General features: G+C 40.7%; 1 protein-coding gene across 1 annotated transcript in view; it reads right to left on the bottom strand.

Moving 5' to 3' along the window:
- Positions 1–27128, bottom strand: part of cftr (CF transmembrane conductance regulator) — a 151631-nt gene that overhangs the window by 111765 nt on the left and 12738 nt on the right. The window contains exons 2-3 of the mRNA XM_072267581.1: positions 25455–25565; positions 5585–5696 (exon numbers count right to left, since the gene is read on the bottom strand). Of these exons, the coding sequence (XP_072123682.1) occupies positions 5585–5696; positions 25455–25565 (223 nt within the window). The remainder of the gene's footprint in view (positions 1–5584; positions 5697–25454; positions 25566–27128) is intronic.

Consider the following 27128-nt stretch of genomic DNA (forward strand, 5'->3'; position numbering starts at 1 on the left):
ACATGAGTCTCCTTAACAAACTATGAGCCCATGGTATTACAGGAAAGGTTATGGCATTGATAAAGCAATGGCTGATTGGCAGGAGGCAAAGTGTAGGAATAGAGGAAGCCTTTTCTGGCCGGCTGCTGGTAACCAGTGGTGTTCCACAGGGGTCTGTGTGGGACTGATTCTTCTTATATTGATATCAATGATTTGGATAATGGAATTGATGGCTTTGTTGCAAAGTTTGCAGACAATATGAAGATAGGTGGTGGGGCAGGTGGTTTTGAGGAAGTAGAGTGGATACAGAAGGACTTAGACAGATTAGGAGAATGGGTAAAGAAATGGCAGATCAAATACAGTGTTGGGAAGTGTACAGTCATGACTTTGGTAAAAGAAATGAAAGGATAGACTATTTTCTAAATGTAGAGAAAATACAAAAAACTGAGATGCAAAGGGACTTGGGAGTCCTTGTGAAGGATTCCTAAAGGTTAAGTAGCAGGTTGAGTCTGTGGTGAGGAAGTCAAATGAAAGGTTAGCATTCATTTCAAGAAGACTAGAATATAAAAGGGAGGATGTAATGTTCAGTCTTTATGAAGCACTGGTGATGCCTTATTTGGAGAATTGTGAGCAGTTTTGGGCCACTTAGGAAGGATGTGCTGAAACTGGAGAGGGTTCAAAGGGAATCACGAAAATGATTCCAGGATTGAATGGCTTGTCACACAAAGTTCATTTGATGGCTTTGGGCCTGTATTTAGTAGAATTCAGAAGGATGGGGGGGGGGGGGGTGACCTCATTGAAACCTATCGAATAGTGAAAGGCCTTGATAGAGTGGATGCAGAGCGGATGTTTCCTATGGTGGGAGAGTCTAAGACCAGAGGACACAGCATCAGAATAGAGGGAAATGAAGAGGAATTTCTTTAGCCAGAGAGTGGTGAATCTGTGCAACTCTTTGCCACAGGCAGCTGTGGAGGCCAAGTCTCCATGTATATTGAAGGCAGAGGTTGATAGATTCCTGATTGGTCAGGGCATGAAGGGACATGGGCAGAAGGAGGGGATTGGGGCTGAGAGGAAATTTGGATCAGCCATGATGAAATGGTGGAGCAGTCTCGATGGGCTAAAAGGCCTAATTCTGCTCCTAAATCTTATGGTCTTATGGTCTAATTGGAACTGAGAACCTATTTGCATTAGTGCTGAGCCTAAGCTCTCTGATAATTTTGGTAAGGGCTGTCTCTGTGCTGTGGTTTGCTGTGAAATCTGATTGAAACTTTTCTTGAATATTGTTCTCATTCAGAAAGTTCTTGAGGAGGTCAAAAATGACTCTTTTAAGAACCTTGCCTGGGAAGGGAAAATTTGATATAGGCCTGTAGTTAGCTTGTACCTCACTATCAAGATTTTGCTTTTTAGGTAGGGGTTTGTCAGTTGCAATTTAGAAAGCTTTTGGAGAAATTCCAGTTTCAAGGGACGTTTAATAATTTTTCTAACAGAATTGAAAATATCATTAAAAGTCTCCTTAAAAATGTAGTAGGGACAGGGTCAGGACAGCAAGTAGATGGTTTACTCTTTGTTACAACATTATAGAATTCTGAATCAGAAATACTTATAAATTTTGACATGGTTGCCATCATTTTATGAGATTGGCTATAGAGGTTATCAGTATCTGTAGCTATAGTCTCCCTGATGGAAGTAATTTTGTTGTTAAAAGTTTTGTGAATTCTTCATATTTTATGGCAGATGCTTGACCGTGGGTATTTTATGTTGGGGCAGGGTTCAACAGTCAGATTAAGTTGGGAATGGTATTCTTGAATCACCACTATTCTTTATAGTAACTTTGGAAAAATAGGCTCTTCTTGCAGAGTGTACAATAGCATTAAAGGAGGCAAGATTATCATTGAAAATATTACGGTGGACTTCTAGCCCAATTTTCCACCTCCTTCCTCGATTCCCCACTCTGACCTTTTACTTCTTCTCACCTGCCTATCACTTCCCCCTGGGTGCCCTCCTCCAACCCTTTCTCCTATGGTCCACTCTCCTTTCCTATTAGACTCCTTCTTTCCCGACCCTCAACGTTTCTCACCCACCTGGCTTCACCTCTCAGCTTCCCGACAGCCCCCTTCCCCTTCCCCTCCCCCCACCTTTTTATTCTGACATCTTCCCCCTTCCTTCTCAGCCCTGAAGAAGTGCCTTGGCCTGAAACATCAACTGTTTATTCATTTCCATAGATGCTCCTGACCTGCTGAGTTCCTTCAGCATTTTGTGTGTGTTGTATTAAAATGGTGCTGGTTGCATCTTCTTTGTTGGAAAGGACAGGCTCCAGTATCTACACTAAGATACATGCAAAGTTAGAATTGGAAGGCCAATTCTTTTCAATCTTGTTTCCTCATGATCTTCTGCCTCCTTCTGTGGACTCAACCCAGTAGAACTCATGGGTATCTTCACCTTCATGGAATCATGCACGTGGGCTAAATTTATCCTCCGCTCTGCATGCAGGCCGCACATACTCAGTGACTCTCCATTGAGAATGTACACATATTAAACCAGTATCTGAGTGGTTTGCTATGCAGCTGATCAAATTTCATCTTCTCAGTCTTGCTGCTTAACTGCAGACCCTTGGCAAGTAGGGGTTTTTGGTGACCCATCCAAAAAATGCTGTAAAGCTTAAGGTGAGGGACGAGGAGAATTTAGAGGGGTCCATGCTTACATTAACTACTGTGTCTAAAAATTAGATGTGATTGAGGATGAATAGAAAATGGAGTGTGGGAAGGAGGATATGTACAAACATATCATCATCTTCACTGTGCTGCCTCAGCTACCATTTGAGTATCGGCTGCTCCAGGAATAACCAGCATCCTGTCAATGGGGCAGTGACCTATTGGATCTGTCCATGGTGATCTGCGGCCATTGGCACCATCTGTTTGCCACCTCTTCCTGCAAGAATGAGGCACGGGCTTTAGTGGGTGTCTTCCAGTTAGCAGGTGGTCACTTGAAAGTTTGATGGGACTTGACCTTGTACTTGGGTTGAGACAGGCACAAATAAAGTAATGAGCTCTCAGGTTGGGTCATGTCTGACCAGGCAAGGTCTCCGTGACTAGCTACTTAGTTGGAGTGTATGCAAGCTGTATGAGCTGTATGATTGGGAAAGGATTATCTGGATAAATGTATTTATTTCGTTTGTTGTGTAGAGTATGATTTATATATCAAACTAATTAAGAACAGACTTAATTGAGTTCAAATTGGTCATGGGTGGATTGATTTGCTTTTTCTGAGCTGATCACTCCTTCCAAATCATCTGGTTGACCTGTTTGCCGTAGAAAAGTAGCTTGCAATGTGCACGAACTGTCTGTAATGAGGCTTGTGGGACAGGGGTGATGGAGTATTTAAGTTTGAGTCCTGATTAATAAAGATTGCAGATAATTGAGTTATAGAAGAGCGTGTGCATCTAATGGTCCTATTGGTCAGAAGTGTTTGTACTGCTATATCCAATGATCTTGAATATGTGTGTAAGGCCACTAAGCTTCTTGTGGCACTATGGCCAAATCATTGGGGTTTGAATCCGTGTGGTCACTTCAGTGGCCAGTTGACGCAGTGTTCATGGAGCTTCCTAGTGCTTTGGGTAGAGGTCCTCTCTCCTTCTCTCCTCCATGTTGAGCAGGTCCTGTAAAGCTGGACAGAAAACTAGAAAATCTCCTTGTGCTCATGTTCCTCGACAAAGCTGCCACTGTGTGTAATTTGACTCCTATCACCTCTTCCAGTCAAAGAGCACTTCCTTTTCAAACACTCCAGCTGTCTTTAATCATTGCTGGTTAGTTTAAATTGCTGTCTGTAATCGGGTTTATAGGGCTAAATCCAGTAATCATATGCTATCTGGAACCATGGTAGAAATGCTGCAGTACAAAGGTAGTGACTCACCTGAATCTCATCAAACACAAAGTAATCAATGATATCACATTCACAGAACACACTTCCCCAAAATTGCTAACTTAGACCACATTAAATGTTATATCTTCCATTATGGCACCAATCAAACCTTTTTTTTTTGTCACCACACCCATTATCTATAGGCAATCTGTGATTACCTCAGAAAAATTCAGTTAAAGTTGGCCAACTACTTTTTAAAACACTGATAACCTCTAATTCTCGTTATCCTTTTAAGTATTTGCTAATTTCACCCATATTTAGGTAGGGACAATATTTAGTCATTCAATATTTGAGGACATTAATTGATTATTTTATACTATTAATATATTATATAATACATTACAATTGAATACAGCATGCGGTCGCTACTTATTGCACATTTCATCTTAAATTATTTAGGTAAACAAAATGATAGCCGGTCTTGGATGCAATGTGACAGGCAGGTGATGCTGCTTCTAAAACTGTACATTGACAAATGTAGGTCAGTTTTTAGTTCTGTCTCTAATGACAAATGCAAGGGAAAAGATTAAACAAAGAAATATAACATCAATAAGAACTAAAAGTAAGGAAGTGCTAGAAACATAAAGCTGAACCATCGATACTAGAAAAGGAAAGCCATGGGATTATTGCTTTGGTTAGTGATATTGTGATTCCACATCAGGGGATATATCGAGAGACTGAGCAAAAACCTTGCCAATGGAGATTCATATGGGGGAGTGTGAGGTTATGCACTTCACTAAGAGGGATCAAAAGGCAGATTATTATCTAAATGGAGAGAGAATGCAAATGAGAGAACAGAGGGATCTAATTTCATGAATCACAAAAAGTTAGCAGGAGGGTCTAGCATGGAGTTAAAAAGGCAAAATGGTGAAGGGGCTGGAGTTTAGGAATAGGGAGGTTTTGTTACACTTGTACAGGGAGCTGTTGAGACCGCAGCTGTATTACTGTGCACAGTTTTGGTCTCCTAACCAAAAAAGACATAGAAGAATAAAAGGCAGACCAAATAAGCTTTACCAGTCTAATTCATGGGATCAGAAAGTCATCCTATCAGTAGAAACTAGATAATTTGGGTCTATATTCCTTGGACCTTACAAGAATGACAGCAACCTTATTCAAACAAGGGGGTTTGACAGAGTAGATATTGAAGTGTTTTCATTAATGGGAGAGTCGTGAACAAGGGGACAGAACTACAAAATAAAGGGTTGTTTATTCAAAGCAGAGACATTTCTTCAGTCCAAGGGGAATGACTCTTTGGAATTCCCTGCACCTAAAGATGGTAATGGATAGATCTATCTATATCATTAGGTAGATGCAGAGAACTATTTCAAAGATCAGGGAAATGGGTGTTATGGGGAACTGGTGCAGAAGAAGAATTGAGGAATATAGATCAGTATGATCATAATACATGTCAGAGCAAGGTTGGGCTGGGGTGGGGAGCTGGTGGCCTCTTCCTGCTCTTGTTTTCTTGTGTTCATGTGTTTCTTTCTTGTGTTCTGCCATACAGCAACTACCTGAAAGCTACATGTACAGATATTGGATGCTGCCTAGCTTGTCCTGTTTCTAGAATTACCTGTTTGATATGATAACTAAAATAAGTTACATAAGTCACAAAATAGATTTGCCACAATACCAAAAATCTAATGCTTCATTGGTCAACTAAGAGAACCAGTATTGAACAAAATCTCACCACAAAGTACAGCAGAATTCCATAAAATAAAAATCTCCAGAAAAAGCAACGGCGAAGTGCATTCATTAGCTTGGGATTATTCTTTGATGTTGCTAACTCTCTGTCCCATTCCCTGAAAATGAACAAAAACAAGTCAATTAGTCACCTGTAAGTGTTCTTAAAGAAACAGTGGGGATCTCCAGAATACTTTATGCCACTTAGGCATAGTCAAGGAGATTTGGCAAAAAATAGCCAATTAGATTTTTTAAAAACTATTGCGGGAGAGGATAATGAAACTTTAACTTTAGTAAACATTATAACTGAATGAATGTTCACATTCTAACTGAGCCACATTTTTGGCAGGCTAAAACCCCTCAACCATACATCACACTGTAGGAGTTTAATTATTTAAAAGGTCATGTTCCATGCTTAGTTACAATACTGCGGAGAGGCTCAAGCACACCAGCACAAATAACAACCAAGTGAAAGTAGTTGGAATTTTCCCAGCCCTTTGGAAGGAGAAATTAGAGTAAACAAGACCTGAACCTAGATTCCCGGAAAATCTGCATTTGTTCACTGCACGAACATTGACTCCATTAAGGCAGGACCTGTTATTTAATATGAGAATTTATTAACATTATGAAATGGAAATTCCTTCCTTCCTCCCAAATGGAAATTAATAATATTACATTAGGCATCAGTGTACTTGGAATCATTGTAGAAGTAAATATTGGGAGGGGATTGTTGTTGTGTGAAAGAAGTCATCGGGAAAAAGTACTGGTAGGTATGAAGTAGCCTCTTTACTCGATAAAACAAGTTACAGCAGGCATCATAGGGAGACCCTTTCAGTTGGAAAAAAGTCTGGCTGGCCCAACACTACCTGGTATTTTATGTGTTAAACATCAAAGGACAATTACATATTTTTACAATACATCCACAATGCCTTCTTTGAAACAACACACAAACATCACACCTCCCAATTTGCATTCACACCATAGACATCTAAATAAGTTTTAATCAGATTGTTGGTCTGTGATTCAAGGCTTTTAGGAACATATTGTCCAGAGCTGCAATTTAAATTAAATCTACAATCTATATTTAGATTTGAAGATTGGTGGCTGAAGTCATTTGCTAGATGTGCCATCAGTTGCTCTAAAGGAATGCCTATGGGAAGATGATATGTTCATAATTTGTTCTTGTGACCATGGATGAATTTGCCCATCAAGGGGTTTTAACACATTTGACCTAACATTTCATTGGGTATAATTTAGTTTAAAACCACCCAGTTATAAATCACCATTAATATGCTGCAGATGTTTTAACACGTGTTGTGTTATTATTATGCCATTTGCTACATTTCCTTTAAAGTATTTGGTCCCCCTTTAAGACAGTGCTTAGTATCTCAGGTATAGTAATGAAAAAAGCAGTTATTGTTTTACTGTGCTCTCAGCAGTGTGTCTGTATAATTATCACAGATACAAGGGTTTAATGATTGCAGTTTACATTGGTGATGAGCATGAAGGACCGGAGAATACACCTCTTGTAAGTTTAAACATGTTGTGTGTGTGAGTTTCACCCAAACTGCCATATGGTGTTGAATTCTGATATAGAATGTATGAGTTCTTGCATCCGAGTCAACCTGGCACATAACGCCAGTGTCAGAGATGTTATTCAGATCTCACACCAAGGCTAATTGACCTGAATATGTGCAAGTCACTCACCATCACAAGTATACATTTAAATAGCAGTAACAATATGTTCAATGCGACAATTCTGCCTTTGCACTGTGTTAGGACAGCGATGGTCATATTGAATATCAGGATCTTCAATGTGCATTCCAAGCCACATTTAGTTCTGTGATTTTGAGAAAAGTGGTTTCATGCAGTTGAAGGTGTGCGACAGGATAAGAAACAAAAGCACTCTTGTTAAACAAAGGATGGTGAAGAATTAAAGAAAATTTATGAATTATTATCCCCTCCAAAAACAGCAACACAATAAATACCAGAGCTGGATTTTTTTTTGCTCAAAACCACAATGCATATCATTAGCATCAGCAGGGTAAGAAAATCTCAAAACAGTGCTTTTATTATGAAGGTAGCTTGTCCCACACAAAGCCGTTTGATCCGTTACAGGAAAGTACTGTAAGTCGTACGGGAAAATTAATCTTTTCTGCAAAAAAAATCTGTCATTTAGCAAATTTGGTGAATCAGAAATCTTCAAAGCATGTCATAAGCCAATGCAAAGATCAACAATGTCTACAATCCTAAGTACTGTACTCATTTGTAATTTACCAAACTACTCAGAGGATTTAGCCACTGGTAGAAGTGGACATTTACAACTTGTACAAGTGTCAAAGTGATAAGAACAATCATTCAACAATCTTTTTTTATTTGTTATTTACTCAGTAAAGAATTGACAGAGTATTCCTTACATTAATACACACCTTTAACATTTCTGGGAATGTTTTTTTATTGGAAATGACATTCAAATCCAAAGGTGTCAATGTAGTACTTTATGGAATTTCCAGTGACTATGATACCCTTTTTGAGCTTCAACACAGCAACCGCTATTGACATTGGAGTGACCACAACTGCAATGCCCACAAATGCTTCCTCTTCACCAGAAAAAGCCACAGGGCAGCATATAACTTAAGTGAACATGAACACAATGTCGCTAACAATGAAGATAAGCAAAATCCAAACCACAACAAAGTCAAGTATTTTTCTTTTACTGTGTATAACAAAAAGTCAGTAAAAAGTATAGAAATACGTTATAGAAACTGCATTCTGTCGCGCAATCACATGTACACTACAATATTTACACCATAACAAAGGATGACAGAAAAGGTGAGGTTCCCAGGAAGGAATCATAGATTAACAACAATATCAATAAATATGTAGTACATTAAGTGACCACAATGTCAAACCTAATAGAAGAGAAAGTAAATGCCAAAATTACTCAGAGTATCATGGGTTAATGTTAGAACTGATTCTGCATATGTACACTCTAGAGATCATTACCTGTTAGTTGTGAATGACCAGACCAGATTAACTTAGATTTAAATAGTCATTTCTACATTGTTAAAGATATCACCTCAAAGTTTGATTGTGTCTTACTGGTGTTTTGTGTTCTGCCTCAAACATGGCTGACAGACCACTGCTCAGCAGTAATAATGTCAGGAGGTTTGCTGGTCATTTCGGTTTTGCATATTGCAAAATCCCACCAGGTTGGCCATGTGCCATTTGTGAAGAAGGGAGATTTGTGAACAGTCAAATGAATTGTCTGAACTAATCACAATACAGAAAAATCACGGAAACAAGGACTTTGTCCACTTTGCAAAATCACACAGCAACTCCACTTCAAATGCGGCCAGCTCCATTCATTTTTGTCCAACATGTAGTAAGTAGAAAGAACATCATAAAGTATTTTCAATAGGTCTGATTCCATTGCTCTCTGGCAGAGGGAAGTCCATGGACTCAAGCTGCTCTGAAGGAAGAAATTCCTCTTCATGTCAGTTTCAGATGGGCAGTCACTAGATATTCCCACTAGGAGAAACATACTCTTAGTATCCACCTTGTCAACTCCATTCACATTCTTATTTTTTTTATATTTTTTACTTATTGAGATACAGCACACAATAACTGCCCCCCGCACCCCCGACCCTTCAAGCCACATCACCCAGCAATCTCCCGATTTAATCCGAGCCTAATCACGGGATAATTTACAATGACCAATTAATCTACCAACCAGTACGTCTTTAGTCTACAGGAGGGACCCAGAGCACCCAGAGTGGTGCACTGGACAGGGTCAATCTGAAATCAGATTTGCAACCTGATCAGCCCTCATTCTTCTAAACTCCAATAAACATTGGCCCAAAGTCACAAACTTTGTATTAGTCCTCTCAAACCAGTGAACACCTTCTGCACTAACTGCAACCTTCCTTAAGTCTAGGAAACAAAAAATGCAGTACACTAAGTGTGGTCCCACCACAGCCTTAAAGTTACTTAAAATTTTTCCTATTTTTTGTATTCTATGCGCCAGTACTAATCCTCATAGCACCCCATCAGTTGCTGACTGCCAATATAAAGACAATTTATTCCAAGTGTCTTCTTTCTGTTACTTAGCTACCCCCATCCATGCCCATGTATTTCCCCTATCCCAATCTGCTCATAACTATTGCAATAACTTTATGTACAACTTTATCAAATGCCTTCTGGAAATCCAAAGGCATCACATAGGTGCCAATTATCTTTTCTTCTTTTTCAATATTTTTATTGATTTCTATATAGAAGAATACAGAGTTCAAGAGAATACATATTATAAAACAAAAGACAATATAATAATACCAAATAAAGTATATTAAATCACATTAATGAACTCCTTACTCTATATTCATATGGATTAGATTGATTCGTATATTAGAATATAAACAATTTTATTTAAAAAAGATTATCTTTTAACTTAATCTTGTTTGTTATAGACTTAAAGGACTCTAGCAAATTTGCCCAATATAATTTCTCTTTTGTAGAATCATGTTCAATCTGATCATCTCTCATTCTTCTGAACTCCAAAGAACATCAGCCTATCACGAGAGACCAGATAAACTTGGATTGTTTTCTTTGGAGCATCAGAGGCAGAGGCAGTGGGGAGATGTGATAGATGTTTACAAGAGACGACAGGCATAGATAGAGTGGACAGAGTGTATTTGTTTCCAAGGGTTGAAAGCTCAAAAAGTTCAAAGAAAAATTTATTATCAGAGTACATACATTTTCTTTTTCCTACGGGCATACTTAGCAAATCTATAGAATAGTAACTGTAAACAGGATCGATGGACAACAAACTGTGCAAATGCAAATATAAATAAGTAGCAATAAATAACAAGTATCAAATAACAAGATAAAGATTCCTTAAAGTGAAACCATTGGTTGTGGAAACACCAGAAATAGAATGAGTGCAGTTATCCCCTTTTGTTCAAGAGCCTGGTGGCTGAGGGGTAGTAACTGTTCTTGAACCTGGTGGTGTGAGTCCTGAGGCTCTTGTACCTTCCACCTGATGGCAGCAGGGAGAAAAGAGCATGGCCTGCGTGGTGAGGATCTTTGATGATGGATGCTGCTTTTCTACAGCAACATCTCATGTAGATGTGCTCAGTGGTTGGGAGGGCTTTATCTGTGATGTACTAAGCCAAATCCACTATCCTTTGTAGGATTTTCTGCTCAAAGGCATTAGTGTTCCCATACCAGGCCGTAATCCAGCCAGTCAGCACACTTTCCACCACACATCCATTGAAGTTTGCCACGGGTTTTTGTTGGCATGCTGAATCTCCGCAGACCCCTGAGGAAGTAAAGGCACTGTTGTGCTTTCTTCATAATAATATTTATATGATGGGTCCAGGACAGGTTCTCCGAGATAGAGGTCCTCTGACATCCAGGAATTTAAAATTACCAACACTCTCCACCTCTGATCCTTCAATGAGTACTGGCTTATGGACCTCTGGTTTCCCTCTCCTGAAGTCTACAGTCAGTTCTTTGGTCTTATTGACACTGAGTGAGGTTTATATTATTACTGCACTCAGCCAAATTTTCAATCTCCCTCCTGTATGTTGATTCATCTTCCCTTTTGATACAGCCCACAACAATGGTGTCGTCAGTAAACTTGCATATGGTGTTGGAGCTATACTTAGCCACATAGAGGAGGGAGGAGAAGATGGCGGTGCGACGCAGCTTGCAGTGACCACTCCGGTGGTGATGTCTGTTATCTATCAAGTAGGGTGCCATGCACAATGCTGATTTGATGGAGACAGATGTGAGAGCATGGAGGAACATCTGGTGAAATTTCTGAAATGCCTGCTTCGCTGCCGCCACTGCTGTGTGGTCCAGAATCTCCAGAGTGGAAGGCCCCGAGTCCTTGGCTTTGCTTGTTGCTCGGCGGCCGGGGCGGGGTCGAAGCATTTGGCAGAGGATGGTGCTCAGTGTTCGGTGTCAGAGGGCTGCTCAGAGGTTCGAAGTTTTTAGACGGACTCAGAGTCTGCTGCGGTTGGGTGCTTCCAATGGTGCTGCACCAGCAAGTTTGCGGCACTGGAGGTTCATGGCAGGGAGAGTTTCTTCCTTCTACTGTCTGCGTGAGATGATGGGGCTATCGGGACTTTGAGACTTTTTTTTACCGTGCCCATGGTCTGCTCTTTATCAAATTACGGTATTGCTTTGCACTGTTGTAACTATATGTTATAATTATGTGGTTTTGTCAGTTTTAGTCTTGGTTTGTCCTGTGTTTCTGTGATATCATTCTGGAGGAATGTTGTATCATTTTTTACTGCATGCATTTCTAAATGACAATAAACAAGGACTGAGTGTCCTCATAATCTAATCTAATCTAGTCATAGGTGTAAAGCAAGTATAGCAGGGGGCTAAGCACATATCTCTGTGGTGCTTCTGTGCTGATGGAGATTGTGGAGGAACTGACTGGGGAATGCAAGTGAGAAAATCCAGGATCCAATTGCACAAGGGGGTATTGAGGCCCAGGTCTTGAAGTTTATGATTAGTTTTGAGGGAATTATGGTATTGAATGCTGAGCTGTAGTCGATAAAGAGCATCATCTATGCATGTATGCTGTCCACATGGACCAAGTTTGTGTGAAGAGCCAATGAGATGGCATCTGCTGTAGACCTGTTGCTTCGATAAGCAAATTGGGGGAAAATCCAAGTCGTCACTCAGACAGGAGCTGATATGCTTCAACACCAGCCTCTCAAAACACTTCATCACTGTGGATGTACTGTAAGTGCCACTAAGCAATATTCATTGAGGCAGGTTACCAAACTTGAAGCCTACTTGAAGCAGGTGGGTACCACACACTGCTGGAGTGAGAGGCTGAAGATATCCATGAACACACCAGCCAGCTGGTCAGCACAGGTCTTCACTACTCTGTCCGGACTGGATGCTTTCCTTGGATTCCTCTCTTGAAGGCAGACCACACATCATCTTCAGATACTGAGACCAAAGGATCATCAAGAGATATGGAGGCTGAGAAAGGCAGAAGGCATAGAGCTCATCTGGAAGTGAAGCTCTGCCATCTCCTATGTTGCAAGATTTTACTCTGTAGGAGGTTATGGCATTCAAACCCTGCCACAGCTGCAGAGTATCCCTCATTGATTCCATTCTAGCCTGGAATCTCCACTTTGCTCTTGAGATGGCTCCCCGGAGATCATACTCGTACCTCTAGTGCATTCTTGAATGCCTCTGACCTGGCTCTCAGCATTTCGTGGTACATCCAGGGCTTCTGATTGGGGTAAACCCTGATCAATTTTGCGGGTACACACATTCATCAACAACTGTTTTAATATTTTCTGTTATGACCCTGGTGTAGTCATTTAGGTCCTCAGATGAAGTCTTGATCACGGTCCAGTCCACTGACAAGACAATCCTGTGACTGTTCCTCTGCCTCCCACAACCACCTGTTAGTTTTCTTGATCTCTGGAGCCTTCGTCTTTACACTCTGTCTGTACGCAGGTAGTAGGAGTACAGCCGAGTGGTCTGATTTGCCAAAACGCGGTCTCGGGCAGGAGAGATAAGCATTCCTTAGCGTAGTGTAGCAGTGGGCTAGTGTGCTGGGACCTCTGATGCAACAGGTTACATGCTGATGATAATTGGGCAGGGTTTTCTTCAAACAGGCCTGGTTCAAGTGGCCGACTATAATTTCAAATGCGTCAGGATAGGCTGTTTCTTGCCTGCAGACAATATCGTGCACACCGTTTCTTGCCTGCAGAGAATATTGTGCAGAGTTGTGAGTGTTTGCTTATAATCGGCCACTGGTGGTATATAAACTGCAATCAGGATAACGGATGAGAACTCCTGAGGCAAATAGAATGGTCTACATTTAATCGTCAGGTGTTCAGGAAGTCGACATAATCCCAATGTCGGTAATGTCTAAAACCAGAGGGCACGCATTGAAGGTGAGGGGGGGTAGGTTCAAGGGGATGTGAGGGGTAAGTTTTGTACCCAGAGAATGGTGGATGCCTGGAATGCACTGCCTGGTATAGGGGTAGAGGCTTTTAAGAGACATTTGGATAGGCACATGGATGTGAGGAAGATGGAGGGATATGGACATGATATAGGTAGTAGGGACTAGTGTTGGGTGTTTTTAGTTGGTCTGGCACAACATTGTGGGCCGAATGGTCTGCTCCTGTGCTGTTGTGTTCTATGTTGACTCTGCCTGATTGTTTCAAAATTGACTATCATCACCTCCTTAATAACAGATTCTAGCTATTTCCCAATTGCAGATGCTCAGCCAACTATTTTATGTTTCTTATTTTGCACAGAGATATTTGCAATTTTCCAGTTCTTCGGACCCTTCGAGAATCTATTATCCACTATTTTTGAAGCCACTTGCTTTATGTTCTCAGTTTGCAGCTCATTAAGTCCAGAAGACTTTTCAGCCTTTAATCTGATGAGATTACCTCATGGTATTTTTCTAATGAGAGAAATGGGAAGGTTATATAATGTTATAAGAACCCAGTCTATGTAACAATTTCTGCATTGATTTATCTCTTCTTCGAGCAATACATCCATTAACTTTAGTCTATCAGTCTATGTTTCATATTTTGCTCAATCCATATTCTTCATTATCATTTTATGGCTAGTTATGTACAATACTTAGGGTAAAACTTGTTTAAAGAAACCCAGTCCTTGTGTGCAATAAATTACTTTCAAACTTAGGCAAACATCAAAAATTTGGGATCCAGCTAAGTACTTGCTGGTTCATGTATTTAAGGCGGAGGTTGATAGGTTCTTGATTAATTCTGCTCCTGTGCCTTATGTACAGTAATATGGTATGTTATAATAGGATGAGCTGTGATTTTTATTTATTTGAAAAAAATCAAAAGTTCTGATGAAAGGTCTTCACCTGAAAGTTAACTCTGTTTCTCTTTCCTCAGATATTGTCCTGGTGAGTGTTTTTTATTTCAATTGTCTGACTTAGATCTTAGTTTTATTAAGTATCAGTAATTTCATTGTAAGAGCAAATTAATTATACTTTAGAAAGCACTGTGTAATCATTTTTTTGTGTTTTGTGCTTTTGTGCTTAGTATTTGCATGGATCTTTGAAAGTATTTATCTAATCAATGACATTAAAGCTAAATATCAATGTATTTCCACTTGCAATGGGTCTTGAGGAAGTAAGATAATGCCAGGTTGATGAAGTGTTGAGTGTCAGTGATTGAGACTGAAAAGCCTATAATATTCTTCTAAAATTTCATTAACCCAGACTAAATGTTAGTATTCAGCACTGGATATTTAATCATTGCTTTACATTTTCTGCATCTCAATTTCATGTGAGTGTATTTACAAAGATCTGTTCTTAAGAATTCTCAAAAGGTTCCAACCTGATGTTTTCTATTTTAGCCACCTTTAAGAGGAACTTGTTAACAAATTCCTTTTTGACAGTTACAAATATAATTAGCAGTTCATCCTCCTCTAAAACAAATTATAGTAAAATATCAGTAAAGTCATCAAATGAAATAATTTTTGAATGCTGCCTCCTAAGGAAAGCATATCGTATCTAATGAATTTTTGTCCAACTCAGTCACAGAATAGCTTACTGTCAAAATCCAAATATCTTTTCATTATTTCATATAAAATAATAAGCTACGAAGAAAAATCTCACAGCACCATCTTTACTTCTGATTTTATTGTTGTAGATCAAGGTATTTGACCTTAATGATAGCAGATATAATCAGACATCCCACCTCTCCCGGAAGTTCCGGGAGTCTCCCGCAAATTAATAGTGGCTCCCTGATGCCCACAAATTATATACAATGTCCCGGAAATTGATTTTTTTGAGAGCGAGCGTGAGAGAACGCGGAAGAGAGTATGAGCGCAAGAGCAAGAAAGCAAGCGTGAGAGAGCGAGCACAAGTGAGAGCGACCACGAGAGAGAGCAAGAAAGCAAGCGCGAGAGAGCGAGAGCAAGCGCGAGTGAGAGCGACCACAAGCGAGAGAGCGCGTGCGCGATAGAGAGAGCAAGAACAAAAGAGTTCCAAAAAAAGTCAGAGTGGCAGTGTTCCAAAAAAAATATAAAACGTACATCACCCCAGACTACACTAAAGTGTACCCCTGCCTAATAGGGGTCAAAAATAATGACAGTGTTGCTCACTGCACTGTTTGCAACAGTAACTTTTCTATTGCCCATGGTGGGTTAAAATGTAAAAGACATGTTGAAGTGAGTTTAACAGGTGTTATTCGTCCATTAGTATAGCTAGCGTTATTTAAACTAGCTGGCTAGCTGCTAAGGAGCTACTCTATTGCAGACATCCCACCTCTCCCGGAAGTTCCGGGAGTCTCCCGCAAATTGATGGTGCCACCTCCCTGAAATGAGCTTTTGCAGGGTGGGATGTCTGTATAATGATGCTCAGATGAAAGAAGTTGAAAAATAAAGGGAGAAGAGAGACTAAAGGAGGTCGATTCTCCCTTCAGAAGGAAAGGATGAAGTACAAATTGGTATAGAAACTGTTTTGTTTTAATCAATAAAAATTTAAAACAGTGGCATATTTTCATTGGCCTTGCCTCTACATTTATGAGTTCTCTGTGAACTTGATGACATGCCACTTAATGTTGCATGACTGCTAACCAATTGAATGCAGCCCCTTTCTGCCCATGTGAAGAGCAGTAATTTAAATCCACCACTTGGTGGCACAACAGGGCTGCTCTAGACCAATGGCAGATCTATTGGTGCATGCCAAAATGTTCCCTTCATACCTGCCCAGAACAGATAAAGAAGGGCTCAAGGAAAAGTAACAGACAATGAATTGAGGGTGAATATGGAACACAATGACACCATATCAATTGAAGATGTCACGATGGAGTGCAGATGACAGAAAGAAATAGAACTGGAGATGCAGGAAATGGGCTAAGAGCTCTCACTATCTCTCCACCCTCTCAGCAACTTTTAACACCTCTGTCTTGTCCACTCCCCTGTAATGAATACCTGCAACCCTCCCACACAACAGGTAGCTGTTTTTCACACTTTTCACACTCATACTTCCTTTCCCCAACCTCTTTTTGCCTCTCCCCTATTTTATTTCTTAATCACTTTCAGAGAATTAATCACAGAAGAATAAACTATGAAATGAGAATGTTTAAAGTACAGAAAAAAAATTTCAAAAACAGACTTAGAATCAGGTTTATTATTATCATTGTCTTATGTGACATGAAACTTGTTTTGTGCAGCAGTACGGGGTAAATATATAAAATTACTGTAAATTACAATATAAATGGTGCAATAAAGGAACAATGAGGTAACATTCACGGACAATTCAGAAATCTTTTGGCAGAGGGGAAGAAGCAGCTTCTGAATTGTTAAGTATGGGTCTTCAGGGTCCTATAGCACCTCCTTGATGGTAGTGACAAGAAAAGGGGGTGAGGGTCCTTCGTGATGGATGCCATTCTCTTGAGGCAGCATCTTTTATGGTAAGTAGCTTTGTGCCGATGATGGAGATGGATGACGCTACAACTCTCTGCAGCCTCTTGCAATCCTGTGCATTGGAACCTTCTTACCAGGTGGTGATGCAGCCAGAGGTGTACCAGTCCATTGTACACCTACAGAAATTTCCAAGCGTCTTTGGTGACATACCAAATCTCCTCAAACTCCTAATGAAGTAGAACCATTGGTGTACTTTCATTGTGATTGTATCAATGTGTTAGGCGCAAGATAGATCCTCTGTGATATTGATATCCAGGAACTTGAAGCTGCTCACCCTTTCAACTGCTGACCCCTCAATGAGGACTGGTGTGTATCTCCAGACTTCCCCTCATGAAGTCCTCCATCAATTCCTTGATCTTGCAGATGTTGCGTGTGAGGTAGTTGTAGCAACACCACTAAATCAGTCGATCTATATCACTCCTGCACGCTTCCTCATGGCCATCTGACATTTTACTAACCGCAGTGGTGTCATACAACATAGAGTGTAGAACTCTATGAATATATAGATGACGTGAGTTGTGCTCAGCGACACAGTCATGAGTATAGAGACATCGAGCAGCGAGGTAAGCACACATTCTTGAAGTTTCTTGTTTTGCTTATCAGCAAGGAGGAGATTTTTTTTATCAATCCATACTGACTATGGTATCCAGATGAGGAAGTTGAGGATCTAGTTGCACAGGGAGGTACAGAGGCTCAGGTTTAGAAACATCACTTTGTAAAACTTTGTTCCATTCGATAAATTAGCTGATTTGGCTGCTTCCTTAAATTTCAGTGGCAGCTTTATTATTACAATAGTTAGGAACTGATGGGTTATACAGTAGTTCTGAAAAATGGAAGTAACAAGAAATCATAGGTGTCATAAAATGGCAAGATTTTCACTTTGAATCCTTGAATTCTGAAAGATCGATGATACAGTTCAGTGATTGCTTTCCTGCTTGTGATCATGTCTTCCCTGAAACTGTGCAATTAATTGAATAAAGCAACAGTCTGTTACACTAACCTTAAGCAAAGGATTTCCTTTGTGTATTATTTAGTTGTAGAACAATGGACTTTGATAATAGTGCTTTTTCCTATTATTTACTGATATAAAAAATGGTTAATAATATTTCTTTTTACTAAATCAATTAAAGAGCCTGTAAAATATTATTGTAATTTGTTGAATGTTTGAAAACTATTTTAGGTATTTTACGGATGTAAATCAATATGGGATCATCTGGTTATGATTATTACAATAAAAATATAGATTTAATTACAGCTTCAGTCAAGGTAATACAGAGAGAGAAGTTCTGCAGTTAGCATAATATCAAGGCTAAGTTAATATATTGATTCAATTGTATTGCTCTCAATTATTAATACTCAAAACACAACAGGATTCCAGGATGCCTATATAGAGTCTGTCCAAATCTGATAATGATAGTTCACAATCTTAATTAATCTAACTGTGGAACACTCTGCTAACTGTAAGTTGGGAGATCTGTAATGGCTGTTCCAGTATTAGAATGTCAACACACCTATGTCCTGTCTAAGGAAATAGTTTTAAACTGCTCTTGTTATTGCTGTATAATCAATAATGAATGTGTTACAACTGAGCTGCTCATGGTCAGAAATTTTTCAATACAGATATAATATGACAGAGAATCACAATAGTTTGTCAGGGAGAATTGACAAGTTTAGACCTGCTCCTGTCCTTGGTTCTATGTTCTGTTAGACAATTAAAAAAAAAGAAAAATGCATTAAGGGACAGTAATCACTTTCTCTCAAAATTTGTAAACATTGAGGGACATACCTAGCCTGGATAAAACACTGCACTGAATAGTAATGCAGAGTTCATTTGCACAAACTTAACTGCTTCTTAATAAGCATTAAATTTAGCAAAAATAATTTATATGAAAAGCAGCACAACCTATTTTAAAAGGTCAACTGAAGGAGCTAGAAGGATCACCATGCCACATACTTTATACACAATTTATGCCATGCTCCCAGTAGGAAGCATTGCACACCATCTGCATGAATCAGGAATCTGGATGTATACTTCCACCATAACTGTAGTGAAAGGTCCAGGGACTGCATGCAGCACATGTTCAGCTTCAAATATATGCTGCTAATGAAAGAATGTCAATACTGTAACTTAAAACTGCAAAGAGCCAAAAGTAGCCATCATGTTCTAAGTACCTTTAGTAATCTTTCTTGAATTAGTAAGCACATAAGAAGAAACACAGCTTTGTAATACTCTAACCAAAATAAGATTAAATCAGGAATGAGACTCACCAACATAAACAAAATTAAAGTGACAAAGAAACTAAAGATAAATACCAGAACCATACAAGTTCCACTCTAAGATTCAAAGAAAGGAGTTAAAAATATTATGGATGCATCACGTTAGCACAATGCTTTACAGTACCAGCAACCCAGGTTCAATTCACATCGCTGCCTGCAAGGAGTTTGTACATTCTCCCCTTGACTGCGTGGGTTTCCTCTGGGAGCTCCAGTTTCCTCCCACGGTCGAAAGACGTACTGGTTGGTAGGTTAATTGGTCATTGTAAACGGTCCCGTAGTTAGGCAAGGGTTAAAACAGGGGACAGCTGAGCAGCATGCCTCACAGGGTCGAAAGTACCTATTCATGCTGTATCTCAATAAAATCTCTTGATATGGAAATCATCAATTCCTTCACATCAGAACATTGCACATCTCACACCACTATCTATGATGAGTAAGAAATCTAGAGAATTATAAGCAAGTAACCTAACATCTGTTATCAGGAAATTATTAGCACGTACAATTTAAAAACATTTCAATTCCCTGGATCTTTCTTGTAAAACTCCTCTGAAATCTCCAACACCTGCACATCCTTCTTTAGATATGGCCCCCAAAACTGCACACAACACTCCAAACGTGGTTTGACCAACACCTTATAAAGCCTTAGCATTACATCCCTTTATATTCGAGTCCTCTCATATTTAGTGCTTGTAATGCATTTGTCTTCCTCGCTATCGACTTTGGGAATCCTGCATTCAGTGTGATGAGAGTGCTTGACGAGGATGGATTGAGGCTAAGATCAAGCCACAGAATAAAACTGGATCGAGAAATGAGCACAAAGCTAAATGCCGAATGATATCTCTGGTTGGGCTTACGATTGAGCACTAAGGCTCAATTCTTGGGGCCCAAACTATGATTGTCAATTAGCGGGATGGTCCTGAACCCTTTAAGGGGCTGCGCCAGCTATCCATATTCCAGAGAGTTACTGCGTCTAAACCCCAGAAGCTGGCGAGATTGGGTGCGTCTCGAAACAGGATCCCCTCCCCTATGGCCGATTCCTGACAGCCCTGGCTGCCCGGGGAGACGGTGATGACAGCTAGATCCAAGATGTCTCTTTCGGCACCCAGTGACTTTCCTTGGGTCCAAATCCCTCCCAGACCACAAGGTATTGCCAAACACCCCAAACAGTTCATGAGTCCAAAAGGCTTCCAACTGTGAAAGACTGTTCCCCATCAATAAACCTGTGTGGCGGTTGGGCTAAGGGGCTGGTACAAATGGGTTTAATTTAGAGATGTGGAAGATGTGGATCAATCTCACGATTGATCTTTAGGGTCTTGGGGAGCTGCAAGGTGTAAGCCACCAGTTCAGTTCCTCAGGACTTTGAAGGGTCCAATGAACTTCGGCACCAACTTTCTAGACTCCACCCATACAGGCAGACCTATTGCCCAGGCTGCAAAGTGGTTTCCTGTCTTCTCCTTCGATTGGCCTTGATCTCTGCCTTCTGGGTAGAGGCCAGCAAAATCTCTCTTGTCCTAATCGATTTCTGCCTGCAGTATTGGACAAGATCTTCGAGCACAGGAACCCCGACCTCAGCCTCCTATTCCAAAAGAGAGGCAAATGATAACCAAACTGGCATTTGAACACTGACATCCCGTGCGCTGAGTGCTGTAAGGTGTTGTTGGTGACCTCTGCCCACATCAGATGGTCATACCACTCACCTTGGGGTTCGTTCCAAATCTTGGTTGGTCTGCTCCATCTGGCCATTGGACTGTGGGTGAAACTCAGAGGAAAGGCTTGCTATTGTCTCAATCAGCTTACAGATTTCCCTCCAGAAATGTGATGCAAATTGTGGACCATGATCTGATACAATGTCCACTGGGAATCTATGGATCCTGAAGACTTGGTCCTGGACAATTTCGACCATCTCCGGCACAGATGGTGGCTTATCCAAGGCAATGAACTTGCAAGCTTTTGAAAACCAATTGACAATTGCCATGAAGACAGTCTTCCCCTTGGATGGTGGAAGACCTGTGACAAAATCCATGGAGATGTGCGCCCATGGTCTTTCCAGAACAGGGAGAGTGTGAAGGAGCCGGGTATGGGGCTCATTGTTCCGGGCACACACCTCACATGCCTGCATGTACTGCATTCAATTTTCATTCCCAGTGCACGATGGTCCTGGCTAGGGCTCTTCCAGCTGGAAGAGAAATAATGAAGATCACCTTTCCATGCTCCGAAGAGTTCCGGGATGGCTGGAGTTCGAACACTAATGAGCAATGAATGAGGAAGCTACAGCAAAAGCCTGGGTCACCATTGAATCTCTCTAGGGTTGGAAGATGTACTGGCTCCACAGGGCGACTGACAGGCTCTCCCATGTGAAAGTTGACAAACAGCTACCTGGAGGTCATGTATCTTCAGGCTCTGTCTGGAAATCTTCTCACTGTGGCTGGTCGCAGCTGACAAAAGAGTCTGATACCCTGCTTGGTCCATACTGGCTCAGCCGTACTGTAACAAGAGTCCTTGACGAAGATGGTTTGGAGCCAAATGCCAGAGTATCAGAAGCCAGGATTAAGGCATGGAGTAAAACTGGATCGAGAACTGAGCACAAAACAAAATGCTAAACAATTTCTCTGGTTGGGGGTTATGATTGAGCACTGAGGCTCTGTTCAGGTGCTCTTTAAATACTCAATTATTGGCGCCCAAAACATGATTGCCAATTAATGTGACGGTCCTGAACCCTTAAAGGGGCCACACCAGCTAGCCATATTCTGGAGAGTTAAAGCGTCTAAACCCCAGAAACTGCTGCGGTTGAGTGCATCTCGTAACACTAGGACTCCCAGGTTCCTTGGCAGCTGCAGTTTCTGAATTCTTTCCCCATTTATAAAGTAGTCTATGCCTTTATTCCTTTCTGCAAAAGTGCATGACCACAAACTTCCCTATACTCTTTTCTACCTATCACTTCTTTGCCCGTTCTCCCAATCAGTCTAATTCCTTCTTCAGACTTTCTGCTTTCTCAACACTACCTGCCCCTCCAGAAATCTTTGTATTATCTGCAAACTTAGTACAAAGCCGTCAATTCCATCCAAATGATTAGCATATAACATGAAAAATAGTGGTTCCAACACGAACCCCTGCAGAATGCCACTAGTCACCAGTGGCCAACCAGAAAAGGACCCCTTTATTCCCACTGTTTGCCTGTTGCTGGTCAGCTAATCATCCGTCCATTCTGGTACCTTTCTTGTAATACTGTGGGCTCTTATACCTTTCTTGTAATACTGTGTGACATCTCACCACAGGTCTCTGAAAATCCAAGTAAACAGCATTCATTGACTCTCCATTGTCCATCCTGCTTTTTACTTCCTCAAAGATTCCAACAGATTTTTCAGGCAAGGTTTCCCCTTAAAGAAATCATGCCGATTTCAGCCTACTTTATCATGTGCTTCCAAGAACCTAATACCTCATCCTTAATAATGGACTCTAAAATCATACAAAGCACTGAAGTAAGGCTAACCAGACTATAATTTCCTATCTTTTGCATCACCCCCTTCTAAAAGAGTGGAGTGACATTTGCAATTTTCCACTCCTGACTTTAGTGATTCTTGAAATATTATTACTAATCTCTTTATCTACCTCTTTCAGAAGCTTGGGGTGTAGTCTGTCCAGTGCAGGTGATGTCCACCTTCCAAGCACCTTCAGCTTTCTAAGCACATTTGCTTTAGTAATAGCAACAACATTCACTTCTGTCCCCTGACACTCTTGAATTTCTGGCATGTTGCTGGTGTCTATTTCTTTGTTCTCCAATACTACTTCTCTGGCGTCATTTTCTGGCAGTCCAACATCCACTCTCGCCTCTCTTTTACTCTTTATATATCTGAAAAAAAAACTTTTGGTACCCCCTTTTATGAAGGCTAGCTTACCTTCATAATTTCATCTTTTCTCCACTTACTGTTTTTTATATGCCTTCTGTTGCTTTTAAAAAGCATCCCAATCCTCCAGCTTTCCGATAGTTTTTGCAATATTGTATGCCATCCCTTGTGCTTTTATGCTGTCTTTGTCTTCCCTTGTCAGCCAGGGTTGCCTCATCCTCCCTTTAGAATACGTCTTCTTTGGGATGAACTGATCCCATGCCTTCCGAATTACTCCCAAAACCTGCCATTGCTACTGTACGACCATGCCTGCTTGGTTCCCATTCCACTCAACTTTGACTAGATCCTCTCTCATGCCTCTGTAGTTACTTTTGCTCAACTATAATACAGATACATCCAATTTTAGCTTCAAGCTGCAGGATCAGTCCTATCATATTATGATCACTTACTCTTAAGGGTTCTTTTAAGCTCTCTCATCAAATCTGGTTCACTACAAAACACCAAATCAGGAAATGCCTTTTCTCTAGTGGGTTTCTCTCCAAAAACCCATTTCATAAGCATTCTACAAACCCCTTTTTCCAGTGCTAACACTGTTTTCCCAGTCTACCTGCATGAAGTCCCCTGATGGCAGTAACATTGCCTTCCTTACATGCCTTTCCTATCTTCTGTTTTATTTTGTGTCCCACATCTCTGCTACTATTCAGAGGCCTGTATATAACCCTCAAAGTTTCTTTAACTTGTAGTTTCTTAACTTTCCTCCAAGGATTCAACATCTTCTGATCCTATGTCACTTCTTGCTAAAGAATTGATTTCATTTTTTACCAACAGAGTCACCCATCCCCTCTGCCCACTTGCCTGCTTTCTGATGGAATGTGTACCCCTGGATGTCTAGCTCCCAGCTGTGATCTTCTTTTAGCCACGACCCTGTGATCCTACAACATTGTAGCTGGGAATATCTAGCTGCATTATAGGCTCAACTACCTTGTTTAGCATACTGCATACATTCAAACATAACACCTTCAGTCCTGCATTTACCACCCTCTTCTCAAATTTGTCTCCATGTTACCTGAAGTTAAATACTTAACACTTTCTAACCTTTTATTATTACGAAAACTTCAGTAACCTCTCTTTCACTTTCCTTCCTTTTTACTTTATCCCTATGTTCCCACTCTTTTGAACTCAGCTCCACTACTTAGTTTAAAACCCTCCTCATATCCTGGTCCTGGCATGGATCAGGTGGAGCAAGTCCCATCGGAACAATTCCCTCCTTCCTCAATACTAGTGCCAATGTCCCACATATTCAAATCCACTTCTCCCACACTAATCTTTGAGCTGCACATTCAATTCTCTGATCTTATTGACCCTGTGCCAATTTGCATGTGGCTCAAGTAACAATCCAGAGATTATTACCTGTTCAGCATTGCTTTTTAGTTTAGTCCCTGGCTGCTGAAATTCCCTCAGCAGAACTCCTTTCGTTGTCCTACCTTTGTCATTGGCACCCATTTGGACCATGACAACTGGATCTTCCCATCCCACTCTAAGTTAAGTAAGATGTCCCAAACCTGGACACCAGGCAGCCTGGACACCAGACAGCCTCTGGGACCCTCAATCCCTGAGGCAGAGAATTATGACTATTCCCCTGACTGTACTATTCCCAATTACAACTGCCTGTCTCTCCCACCTCTTGAGTGGCTCCTAGAATTACAGTGTTCATCCGTCCTACAGCCCCTACCCTTTCCTGCACAGGGAGCAAAAATCTCAGCCCTGTTCAACAAGCTCACGATATACAGTACTTCTTATTATTCTGGCCCAAACACTTTGAGGTAGGTACCCTTTGTAGTTTAAAAATGATATCTACAAGTGCCGTGCACTGTTCTGATGGGAAGTTACTGTGAACCCCTCCCCTCTACTGGCATTTTTGCAACAGTGAACTGTCTACGGCTCAGAAGCTGCAAGAGCTGGTGTGGGGTGGGTTGGGGTGAGTTGTGGGGACTCAAGGCTGAGCCATGCCTGACACATTAAGTGTAGGACATTGCTGGGATTGGCACCTGTTCCACTGGTTAACAGACTGCCCTTTTTGTATGTATGTCTCTCAATGTACGAATTAGATGCTGCCAATCGAGGGAAGAGACCAGGACATATCACACCAGCCGGCATGCAGTCTTGAATGCCACATTTAGATTATAGCTCCATCTACTCATTTAGTCAATTTGTAAGTAAATGTTCATCACCATCCACTACCATTTAATATGCAATTAAACACCATATTTTAAGATGTCTTCTGACTGAATTATATTGTACCTTTCTAACATCTCTGAGAGTTCATCTGCAGAGTCTGATGATGGAATCTGATAGATGTCTGACAGTTCTAGCTTCTGTCTGTAGCCTTTTCTCAGAATGTGTCTTGGCCATCTGAGGAACACAAACAGTAAAGGTCCATTACAATGCAGAAATAAGACAGGTCATTTCATGAAGTTTTTTAAATCACAATACTTTTTCAAAATTGCCTCCTATTCAGTCACATTATTCAACTTTCCTTTACTGATTCATGTTAAGCATGTGTATGTCATTGGCAGGACAAAAAATTATTACCTTTTCCCACCTTGCCCCTTGAACTGATTGGTTTGTTAAATCACCTCACAGCACAGCTAAGAATGGATGTGGAGTCACCCAGATTAGCTAAATATCCCAGATTTACTTCCTTTAAGGACAATATAATATTGAACAATCTGATGCAAGTAATACTAATAATTTTTAAACACCTGATGCCTGCTGGATCCTCAGCTTCCTAACTGGAAGACCACAACCTGTGCAGATTGGTACTAACATCTCCTTCTTGCTGACAATCAACACTGGCGCAACTCAGTGATGTGTGCTTAGCACACTGATCTACTCTCTCCATACCGATGACTGTGCGGCTAGGTATAGCTCAAATGTCACTGATAAATTTGCTGATGATACAACTATTGTTGGTAGAATCCCACATGAAAACAAGAGGGTGTACAGGAGCGAGATACACCAGCTAGTTGAGTGGTGTCGCAGTGACAACTTTGCACTCAATGTCAGTAAGACAAAAGAGCTGATTGGGACTTCAGGAAGGGTAAGATGAGAAAACATGACCCAATCCTCATGGAAGGATCAGAAGTGGAGAGAGTGACCAATTTCAAGTTCCTGGGTGTCAAGATTTCTGAAGATCTAACCTGGTTCCAACATATTGATGCAATACAAAGAAGGCAAGCCAGCGTCCATATTTCATTGGGAGTTTGAGGAGATTTGATCTGTCTACTAAAACACTAGAAAACTTCTACAGATGTACCATGGACAGCATTCTGTCAGGCTGCATCACTATCTGATATTGGGGGGCGGGGGGGTGGAAGGCTACTGCACAGGATCGAAAGAAGCTACAGAAAGTTGAAAAATTAGTCAGCTCCATCTTGGGTAATAGTGTCCGTAGTATTCAAGACATCTTCAAGGAGTGGTGCCTCAGAAAGGCAGCGTCCATCATTAAGGAGCCCTTTCATTCAGGACATGCCCTCTTCCCATTGTTACCGTCAGGAAGGTCGTACAGAAACCTGAAGATTCAGCGATTCAGAAACAGCTTCTTCCCCCTGCCAACGGACTCCTAAATGGACATTGAACTCATGAACACTACCTCACTTTTTTACATATTATTTCTGTTTCTGCACTATTTAATACACATATATATACTTACTGTAATTGATTTACTTATTCGTTCTATATTATCATGTACAGTATTATATTGTACCGCGGCCACTAGGTTAACAAATTTCACAACATATGCCGGTGATTTTAAACCTGATTCTGATTCTGATTCTAATTCTGCTGTGGTGGGATTTGAACTTGTGTCTTGTATTAACAGTCCAGAACCCTGCGTTATAATCCAGCAAAAATATAACGATGTCCCTACTTTGGCCTCAGCGTACAAGTTTATTAGCCTCAAAAGTATGTAACAGC

Source organism: Mobula birostris, chromosome 9, assembly GCF_030028105.1.
Source record: "Mobula birostris isolate sMobBir1 chromosome 9, sMobBir1.hap1, whole genome shotgun sequence".
Taxonomy (NCBI): domain Eukaryota; kingdom Metazoa; phylum Chordata; class Chondrichthyes; order Myliobatiformes; family Myliobatidae; genus Mobula; species Mobula birostris.